A 10392-nucleotide genomic window follows, 5' to 3' on the forward strand; every position below is an offset into this window, starting at 1 on the left:
CGATACAGTATATTGCAGTAACTATTTTTCATCTGTTAAAATTACAAGGAATTTGCACATATTGGTCGTGCCAAAAAAAAAAAAAAAAAAATTTTAATTTCAGAAATCATGAGAGTCGAAAATATCTTACAATGACAGGTTTTAGTGGTAGTCTGCGACGTACAGTTATTTCGTGGTCTCAACATCGACATTTACGTCTCTTTTTTGATACATAAATGTCTTTGAGAAATCCATGGTAGTAATCTTAGTAAGGAAAACCCTATGACACTAGACTATTTCAATGGTCACACTGTCAAAACTGCGGCTCGGACGTGGAATCGCCAGCTAGAAACGTTCATCGCACGCATATCGTCGTATCGTATGGTCCCTCTCGAAGACGAGGTAAGAAAGGAAAATCTATCGGAACGACAAACGGGACTGGCCATTTTCACGAATCGCTACTGCTATTTATTTGGACGACGCGCGAGGCTTTTTTGGGTTTTTGTGCATTACCGTCCATCAGATGCATTCGTGAGTGGTCGTACAAGTACAATGCAATCGTGTGCCGCAGCTTCTTCACATCAAGGAATTAAAAAGTGACGACGGACACAATTGTAGTTGTGCATTGCAAGAGACACGCTATGAAAAAAAAAAAAAAAAAAAAAAAAAAACCGATTAAAGCATCATCCGCCCAAAAAGACAAAGGGACTCCCACAAGCATCTGTCCTCAGAAATGTAACAAAAAGTATAGTCTTGGTCCCTCCGCACGCCCGTGTTTGTGTGTATGTTTGCACTGAGCGAAAAACCCTCGATCCCATTTCTCCAGGGCCCATCAACCGTATAGTCTTCCCGCGTGCACGTACGTGTAACCACAGTTTAGAGCTTTTTTTTCCATCCCTTAAAAAGACGAGGAAGAAAAGAAAGCAAAGCAGCGAGCCTATACGTATAATCTGTATAAGTACTTAGCTACAGCTCTCTCGTCTTGTTCACGCGCTGGTGGGCTCATTCGCGCGGATTTTCATCCCCTCCTCCTCCTCCCCCTGGTTGGGTATTTTTCGTCCTTTTTTTTTTCCTCATCCCTTTCAGCACCGACCAAAATCAATACACCATCGGATCTGTTGCAGCCGCACACGCCAAGGCGTTTTGTGCAGGTATAGTATACAATAAGTACTCCGCATAACAAGAGCGCCTATCGAGTTCCTTAGCGTATGTTACGGGCTCCATATAAATACACCTATAACGCGTGTGTACTTGCGTTTTTCTGTACATAATACGCGCGTCCTGCGGTTAGCGATACGCATGCAAGTGCGGAAGACTCGAGAGGCCCCCTTGAAAGGGCTGGAGAAGCTGAGGGAGGAAGTGGTGAGTAATAATGTGCGAGCGCTACATAGATGTGTGGGAGATCGATCCGAAAGGGATAATGTGTACACTTCCGCTGGCATAGGTTTCCGTTCCGTATATCCGCGATGGGAGTACAATGTATGTGCATTTTTCAACCCCGTTTTTCGGATTACCAGGATTTTTGTAAATTTCAGTTTGAGATTTTTCAAGTTGTACTGTATAAATGTTGGTCATTGCACGTCTTCCGTGGAATACTAGTTTATATTTATTTACTGTGCCAAACGTTTATTCATACAACGCGCAATCACTCGTACGGTAAAAATTAGCTATCGGATAAAATAGTGTAGTACATTTTTACAGGCACTTTCTCTATTTAAGTGTTTTGTCACGAAATGTATTAAAAAGAGGATGAGTTGAGTAAAAATTAAAAAAAACTTCACGATGTATTGCAGCGTCTTTTGATCGGAGAAAAAAAACAATTTTCGATTCGGGATATTCATTTTGCATAGGATATACACACTCTCTGATCTCAGAATCAAACTACAGTGGAGTAAACAGCTTTTTGATACCTCTTATGAAGAAAAACGTAAAAAGTGCTATCTTAAAATTTAATTTAAAAAATGCGTTATCTAACAATTGTTTAGAAAAACGTATCATTTCGAGTGGTATTGAAATGCACAACTAATTTGCTCGAATAACAGATCATTATATAAAATAAACGTTCCAAAATACTTGATTTATGATAGAAAAATTGTTTTGCATAAAAATAAATATTTCAACCTAGAAACCAAACACTTGTCTCCATCTATGGAGTAAATTGCAAAGTTGATAACAAACACGAATGTTTTATCGAGAGAGATGATAGAATGTCCTACCTTGCCGACTTACCGACACTTGATTTCCGCAAAACGTGTTTTTGTTTTCTGCTGCAGCTGCACGTGTGTGTGGAATACAGTGACAGGAATAGGTATACATCCTAACCTAACGTTTCGCTGCGAGAGTGTGCCGTTAGTTTTTACTGTTCACCTTTAATTTAAACTATTTGAGTTTCGACAAGAGTTTGTTTGAATAAAACTACAAAATGAAGAAGAAAATAGTAGCTTTTAAAAAGAAAAAAAAGATGCCATCGTCTGAAGTAATTTCACAATTGGAAGCTAGATACAAGAACGTGAGTGAAGGGAATTTTGGTTTTTATGAAACCCTTTAGCATTTTTATTTTTATTTATTTTTTTTCGCTGTATTCACAGATAGACCCGACCAAGATTGAAAAATTCTCGGATTTGCCGCTTTCAAAGTACACGTTAAAAGGTTTGAGCGAAAATAGTTACAGTAAAATGACGGATATTCAGAGACAAAGTATTCACTTGGCAATGCAAAAGCACGATGTATTAGCTGCTGCTCGAACTGGAAGTGGAAAAACTTTGGCCTTCCTTGTTCCGGTACGTACATTTGCAAAATTTTTATAAATGTGCGTTACAGTTGAAAGGCAAACACTGTAAATGTTCATTCATCAACAGATACTGGAACGTTTGTACTGCAAACAGTGGACTCATTTAGATGGGCTTGGTGCTCTCATTATCACGCCTACGAGAGAACTTGCCTATCAAATAGCAGAAGAATTAAAGAGCGTAGGCAAATTCCATAATTTTACAATAGGACTGATCATCGGTGGAAAAAATCCTGGAGACGAAATGGAAAGATTACGCAATTGTAATATTGTGGTTGCAACTCCTGGACGATTGTTGTTTCACATGGAAACGAATTATAATTTTGAAACACTGACCATGCAAGTAAGTGGATGTCGAATTTCATAATTGTCTAACACCTTAAGCCAAATAAACCCTTTCACAAACAGTAAATACCGCAGATAGTAGTTTTGGACGAAGCAGACAGAATCTTGGACATGGGCTTCAAAGAAGCAATGGACAATATAATTGGCTACCTACCACCAGAGCGTCAAACTTTATTATTTTCTGCTACTCAAACAAAGTAATGTGTTTCTTTGTTATTATTTTTTCTATCAATTCAGTTTGAAATCTAAATTAGCCATAAGTAATAACGTAAATTTTTTCAATAGATCGGTAAAAGACTTGGCAAGACTGAGCTTAAAAGATCCATTTTACGTGTCTGTTCACGAGCATGCAGCAACAGCGACTCCGGAGGGTCTCCAACAGAGTTACATTGTATGCGAACTAGAAGAAAAAGTAGCAGTTTTGTACTCCTTCCTCTGCAATCATCGCAAACAAAAAATCATAGTATTTTTTTCTACCTGTAATCAAGTGTGTAATTTAAAAATGTTTACATTTAATTTTTATAGTGACAATAGTCTAAATAAGTTTTAAACTTTTATATTTATACAGGTAAGTTTTATGTATGAGGCATTTTGCCATCTAAGACCAGGAATTAGTATATTAGCGACCTCTGGAAAAAGAAGTCAACTAAGAAGAACAGATACTTACAGATCATTTCACAACAAAAGCTTTGCAGCACTATTTTGCACCGATGTTGCAGAAAGAGGATTAGGTAAGACTCGTAATTTTTGTACGTGCCATTGGCTTAATTATGATAAACCATAAAAAAAAAAAAATTTATGTTTAGATTTTCCCAAAATTGATTGGGTTGTACAAATGGACTGTCCTGCGGATGTAGATTCTTACATACATCGTTCAGGAAGAACTGCAAGGTTAAACAATAGTGGCGAATCCTTGTTGGTTCTTTTGCCTAGTGAGTTAGCCATGGTTGAGCAGCTTAGAAATAAAAAAATTCCCATAAATAAAATACAGTACGTACTTTTTATGATAAATATTGATAAAAAGTATAAAGCAATGAATAATTTATAATGGTTCACAGGGTAAATCCAAGCAAACTTCATTCACCAGTAAAAAAGTTAGAAGCATTACTAGTTCGTAGGATAGAAATCAAAGAAGCAGCACAGCGCGCTGTTGTTTCTTATATAAAAAATGTTTGTCTAATGAAGGACAAAAGCGTGTTTAAAGTCCATGCTTTGAATATAGCTGCATTTTCAAAGTAAGTGGACTAAAAAGATAAAAAGTAATAAGTTTTGCATTCAATTTATGCTACAATTTTTATTTCGTAGATCTTTTGGTCTGGCTATTCCACCGAGAGTTCGTTATTTAGAGCGACAGATAAAGAAACAAAATGAACCTAGTGAAAATGAGACAAGTTTAAATAAAGACAAAAAAGAAATATCAAATGGTCACGAAAGTGAAAGCTCAGAGACAGAACAATCTTGCATCAGTTCTGAGAAAAAGTCTAATTTCAGAAACAGTAAGAGATTCATTTAAATATAATTGCCATATTTATGGATGCATACAGTAAGGTGGTGTGATTTCAAAAAAATTTTATTTTCAGATGATGATTTTAACTTTGATGATGATGACGATGATGATGATTTGTTGACTGTAAAAAAGAAAATAAAAAATGAGTCATCATCTGATGATGACTTGCCTGAAGAAGATCTCGAAGCTGCACTAAAATCTAAAAATAAAAAAGCAGTAACAAAAGCATCGATAGCAAAAAAACTCCTCAAAAAGAATATCAAAACCAATAAAAAGACTGTCTTTGACGAAGAAGGCCAGGTACTTGTGATTAACAGTAGTTGATTTGTAGGTTTTATTCATTATTGCAATAAGTTTTCGTTTTTATCTAGGAACAAATCGATCCTACAAAATCAAAAGTATCAGAGATAGGCAGACAGTACGAAGAAAAAGAGGAAGGTGGCATAGACATTAACTTAGCCAAACAAATTTTACAAGAAGAAGACAAGTATGACAAGTTATTGTACAAAGAAAAGATCAAGAAAAAAAAACAAGAGATCAAGCGAAAACTCAAAGCACGACAGAAGACTGAGGAAGGAAAGAGCTCCAAAGTGAAAGAGTACAATGCATCAGACTCTGAGAGCGAAGCAGATGATGATGATGGTTATGAAGAGCCAGATTTGTCTTGGTTACCTGATCCAGATGTAATTTACGGTAAAGAGAAAGGATCTGATGGAGACAGTGGAAAAGAAGACGAGTCTAGCGAAGAAGATAGCAATGATGATAGTGAACCAGATGACGAAAAACGTAGCAACCATAAACAGAAAAATAAATCTGATTCAAGCGAATTGGACAGCGACGAAGAACATAGACACAGGTAAATAAAATTTCATTTTTTCAATTATTTTTATGGTATTTATTCGATTTTTAAAAATGTGCACTATTTTTGGAGAGTATATCTAACGGAGATAATTTCATTTTACAGGCCTATGAAGAGAAAACTTATTGTTGCAGATAATATAGGCAAGAAGAAGAGAAAACAACAAGACTTCCATGAAGCTGAAAACGAAAATCTGCAAGCAGATGAGGAACTTGCTTTGCAACTTTTACGACAATAAATCGTTACTCCAATCACAAAATTATTAATGATAATGTTATTACTGTAAAATATTAATGTTGACACTAATCAGTGGGATGAGAATAAAATATTATAAATTAATTCATTGAGTTGCTTTGCATCCAAACATTTTGAATTTTGACAGTTAAAAGGAAAAAATGGCTGAGCTTTTACATAAAAGCTCTGACGCTTATTACTCTCTACGAGAAATAACTAGATCTCCCTAGCAGTTTTCAACCAGACGCAGGTCTAAAACTAGTAGAATTGGCAAGGTCCTCATAGGTGATTGTTAAAATAGATTAAATAGGCCTTGCCAAGTAAAAATTTTTTTAACAATACTTGCGGTATGAGCACTATATTTTTTAAAACTCATTTATTGTATTTTTTGTAGATCTCTTCAAATTCTAAACATGGCTGGCAGATGTGTTCTCAGATATATTCAACCAAAATGTACTGTACCACAGATGCATGTACGCTGGGCATCAGCATCTGTGTCATCCGGAATATCGGGATTTGAAATCCAGCAACAAAAACCGACAATTAAAAAAATCATGCCCATACCAAAAGCTCACTATGGTGGACGACATACTGTTACCCTGTTACCTGGTGCAGGTATTGGTCCAGAGCTGATGGGTTATGTGAAAGAGGTACTGTCTTTTTTAACTACCTTTCAAGTAATTCGATGGCTCTACTTTTTTATTGAAAGCTTATACATTTTTGGAATTCCTTTGCATTCCTTTTAATTTTAAAAAATTCCTGAAAGTATCCAAGAACAATGAGACAATAAATAAAGTCTTATCTAAAGTATCCCCCATAAAATACTTATACGATTTGTTGGCACAATTCAAAATAATAGAAATTTTAATTTAACATAAAATTATTGTGTCCATACAGATAGGCAAGAAATCGGTACTTGGTAATTTAAACATTTATTTGAAGTATCTAACTATGTCACATTACCAAACGTGTAATAAATGAAACATTTGATATCAAGTCAATGATATTAAGCTGAGTATCAATTACTAAACGAGATAAGGTTTAAAGTTTTAACTATACTGAAATCTATATCTCAAATAACTATTTTTCACTAAGCTTGAAACCACAAACCTGTAAATATTTTTTTTTTTTTTTTTTAATAATCATATAACTGAAATGAAAGATATAATATTGGCTGTCCAATTTAATTTTCAACCTGTTTATAATAACTTAAACAAGTTATCATTATAAGGAAATAAATAAGGAATACCCTTAAATTGTTTAAAAAATTTCAATATAAATTTTCAAAAATATTAAAAATTTTGCGTCGTAAAAAATGAAATGCAATAACATACTTTGAACAATAGGTGCATATCAGGACTATCAACAACAATGCTTGGATAAACAAACAAGAATCCTAACGTAATCAATTAGATTATGTAATCTAGAATATAATTTTTCAACATGTAAGTAGATACACCGAGATTCAATGGTATCTCCCCCTCTGGATGATAAAATTTTAAAATAGCCACATTGTTATAACAATTACTTACAATCAGAGTCGAGACAAAAAGCGAAAAAAATAAAATAAAATTGAAAATCAGAGCTTATTACTGCCCACATGGCCTCGTGCACTGACACAAACATGATAATAATGACAAACGGGGCTCATAATAACAATTAAAAAAAAAGATTAAATAATTAAATACTTTTGCTTCAGATATTCAAATTCGCCGGCGTCCCGGTCGACTTCGAGGAGATCGACATCGATCCAAACGCGGACAACAACGACGACCTCGACTACGCGATCACTTCGATCCGGCGTAACGGCGTGGCTCTCAAGGGTAACATCGAGACCCGTAGCAAGGAGGTAGGCGTCCTCTCGCGCAATGTGGCCCTGCGCAACCAGCTGGACTTGTACGTGAACGCCCTGCACTGTGTTTCCTACCCTGGGGTCACGTCCCGCCAGAAGAACATCGATCTCGTGATCGTCAGGCAAAACACCGAGGGCGAGTACGCTATGCTGGAGCACGAGAGCGTCAACGGCGTCGTCGAGAGCATGAAAGTCATCACCCAGTCGAACTCTGAAAGGGTGGCTCGTTATGCCTTTGAATACGCTAGGAGAAACGGTAGGAAGAAGGTGAGGACCGATACACTAGAGTTTTGGTTAATTACAATCGTCAGCAAGCCCATCTAAATGAAACCCATTTTATTACAGGTCACCACAATCCACAAGGCAAACATAATGAAGCTGTCGGATGGTTTGTTCCTTGAAACCTCGCGCCAGGTGGCCAAGCAGTACCCGGAAATCGTCCTCAACGACATGATCATAGACAACACTTGTATGCAGCTGGTTGCTAATCCCCACCAGTTCGACATTATGCTCACGACAAACCTGTACGGTGCCATCATCTCGAACGTAGTGTGCGGCCTGTTGGGCGGAGCTGGTCTACTGGCCGGTAAGAACTACGGCGACCACTACACGATCTTTGAGCCCGCGACCCGTAACACCGGCGCCAGCATAGCCGGCAAGAATATCGCCAATCCCATCGCCATGCTCAACGCTGCCGTTGATATGTTGCGTCACTTGGGACACAAGCATCACGCCGTCCTTATTCAGAATGCCATTAATAAGACCATCAATGCCGGGATCCAGACCAAGGATCTGGGAGGCGACGCGTCGAGCAGGGATATCGTTGATAATATTATCAAGTGCATCAAGCGCGAGATGTAAGGTATACGTACAAGAGAGATCTTAGTTAATGTGAATTACTCGAAAAAAATTTGCTCGAGTTTATTTGTGATGTGACGCGTTACAAAAGGTCATTGCATTGGGATCTTTGCTTAGGATCTTTTTGTTTTAATTTTTTTTCTAACGTAGCAGTATTTTTGAATCATACGGTGACTATACTGACGATTCGTAGTGAAAAAAAAAAAAATAAATAACTATGAATTATGGCCAAGAGGCTCTTTCTGAAGTATTAGATTTATACAGCTTATACTCAAAAATCTTTAACTATTATATAGACGTACCAATGCGTTTGTATTGACGCATGGATGCAATAACTTTTTAGTAATGTGTATTTTAAAGATGCCAATTTGTCAATTTTTATTCCTATTTTAGATGTTCCATCCTGCGTAGTATTTATTGAATCAAGTTTGGATTTTTAAACTTTGATCTAAAAGTAATCGATTTTTTTGAAGTTTTTTCTGTCTTGAGCAACTAATTGCGCGCGCTTTAGGTTAATTAAAAACTGCCTTTGCCCTCGCATCATGACGACTAATTATGACATCTATCAATGAAACTTTATTATCTTATGTGTATCATAGTCAGTGCAAGATTAGTGTGGCTGCAGAAAATAGGTATCATTATATCTTCTTTGATTTGACATCGATTTATTAATGAATCATTGGCATCCGTTAGCGTAAATAGTAAATCATGAATGAAATGAAATTAACTTTTAAACGTATTATTCGCTCGATGAACTCTGTCGTTAAAAGTTCACAAATCCTAAAGATAATGTACATAATGTAAGTACTCCCGTCAATTTTCGTTATTTATTGCTAAAGCACACATGTTATACTGTAACGTCGAACGAGACAAGGGAAGCTTCGTTTGTATTGTATTAAAATAAAATGAACATTAATTGAAACTGTTAAAATAGTTTTTATTTCTGACTTACCCCTATACCTATGGTGGATGTCTCCATTCTCTATTTTTTATCATCACGATGTGAAAAACATACAGATAAGTCAAACGTGTCAAGATAGACTTTCTTTTGTATGAAAAAGAAGAAAAAAACAGTTAATTGAAACCATTAAAATTGCTGTGGATTTTCAACTTTTTTTTTTAATTTCTTTCTCTTACCTCTATCCATGATGAATATCTTTCTTTGATTTAGTACTTTTTTGTCTTGTTTTCTCTATATCAGCACCAATGAAAAATCTGTGGATGAATCAGTCAAGACAAAGTCGATTGGTTTTGGAATAAAGTGAAAATTTTAATTAAAATGGTCTAAATCAATGGATAGTTCATTAAACTTACATCAATCCACGATGTATCTATCCTTATCTCCATATTTCCTTTTTTCCAGTGCTTTGTCGTCATTTTCTCGAGCGTTTTCTCTGTATCAGCACCGATGCGGAATCTGTGGATAAAAATCAGACGAGACAAAACGATTATGATTGTGTGATAATAACCTCGATTTAATGAATTACGCGACGGACATTATTTTATAAGTCAAAATATCATGAAAAACTGTTATTCGGATGGAACCAAGTAAAACTGATTGTATTTTCTCGATGGTTGGGGTGCTTGAGGTGAAAATAAACGCTACGCGATGCTCAACTGTTGCATGTCGCCAAAGATTTTTCGCGGTGCCCCAAGTGCTTTTTTCGAAATCGGATTTAACTTTATTTCACTGAATTACACATGCGGTGAGTATATCCAACATAAAAAAGCTACGTTTGAATTTATAAATAATATAAATACCTATATCGAGCCCAGCGAATGGCGAGAGAAAACTTTTCATTCGGTGCCGACGAGAAAAAAACTTTTCATTCAAACGTTAGCGCCGTTGGAAGAATAACGCGACTCCCCTCCGGCCCCGCCCCTGAGCTGCTCTGATGGTAAAGAAGATTAGGTTCACTGCTGTGACTGTATTACCTTACGAGCAATTGCAAATGTTTTATGTATACCTA

At 36.2% G+C, this 10392-nt stretch overlaps 2 protein-coding genes across 3 annotated transcripts; both read left to right on the forward strand.

Moving 5' to 3' along the window:
* The first annotated feature begins 2307 nt into the window (after positions 1–2307).
* LOC106639442 (putative ATP-dependent RNA helicase DDX10) lies at positions 2308–5786 on the forward strand. Its single transcript, XM_014353062.2, has 12 exons — positions 2308–2488; positions 2568–2759; positions 2838–3110; positions 3188–3309; positions 3398–3599; positions 3681–3843; positions 3919–4102; positions 4171–4347; positions 4418–4608; positions 4693–4919; positions 4991–5475; positions 5584–5786. Exons 1-12 carry the CDS (start codon positions 2402–2404, stop codon positions 5714–5716), a joined length of 2436 nt encoding a protein of 811 aa, XP_014208548.2. The 5' UTR covers positions 2308–2401; the 3' UTR covers positions 5717–5786.
* A 122-nt stretch (positions 5787–5908) lies between these two features.
* Idh3g (Isocitrate dehydrogenase (NAD(+)) 3 non-catalytic subunit gamma) lies at positions 5909–9344 on the forward strand. 2 transcript variants are annotated; one of them, XM_014353045.2, is made up of 4 exons: positions 5909–5997; positions 6107–6362; positions 7412–7831; positions 7910–9344. In XM_014353045.2, exons 2-4 carry the CDS (start codon positions 6126–6128, stop codon positions 8423–8425), a joined length of 1173 nt encoding a protein of 390 aa, XP_014208531.1. In that variant the 5' UTR covers positions 5909–5997; positions 6107–6125; the 3' UTR covers positions 8426–9344. The 2 variants fall into 2 exon arrangements, with proteins under 2 accessions (XP_014208531.1, XP_014208530.1); XM_014353044.2 differs by having other exon boundaries at positions 5941–6032.
* The last annotated feature ends 1048 nt before the right edge of the window (positions 9345–10392 follow it).

This window comes from Copidosoma floridanum, unplaced genomic scaffold (assembly GCF_036245765.1).
Source record: "Copidosoma floridanum isolate Cflo_tuat_1 unplaced genomic scaffold, Cflo_Japanese_pri ptg000006l, whole genome shotgun sequence".
Taxonomy (NCBI): Eukaryota; Metazoa; Arthropoda; class Insecta; order Hymenoptera; family Encyrtidae; genus Copidosoma; species Copidosoma floridanum.

Bases quoted from the DNA above. Each gene is read 5' to 3' on its own strand.
- LOC106639442 (XM_014353062.2), top strand. From the start codon at position 2,402: ATGAAGAAGAAAATAGTAGCTTTTAAAAAGAAAAAAAAGATGCCATCG. The intron at 3,844-3,918 runs GTAAGACTCGTA...ATTTATGTTTAG, and splicing joins TGTTGCAGAAAGAGGATTAG to ATTTTCCCAAAATTGATTGG. The intron at 5,476-5,583 runs GTAAATAAAATT...TTCATTTTACAG, and splicing joins GACGAAGAACATAGACACAG to GCCTATGAAGAGAAAACTTA.
- Idh3g (XM_014353045.2), top strand. From the start codon at position 6,126: ATGGCTGGCAGATGTGTTCTCAGATATATTCAACCAAAATGTACTGTA. The intron at 6,363-7,411 runs GTACTGTCTTTT...CTTTTGCTTCAG, and splicing joins TGATGGGTTATGTGAAAGAG to ATATTCAAATTCGCCGGCGT. The intron at 7,832-7,909 runs GTGAGGACCGAT...ATTTTATTACAG, and splicing joins GGAGAAACGGTAGGAAGAAG to GTCACCACAATCCACAAGGC.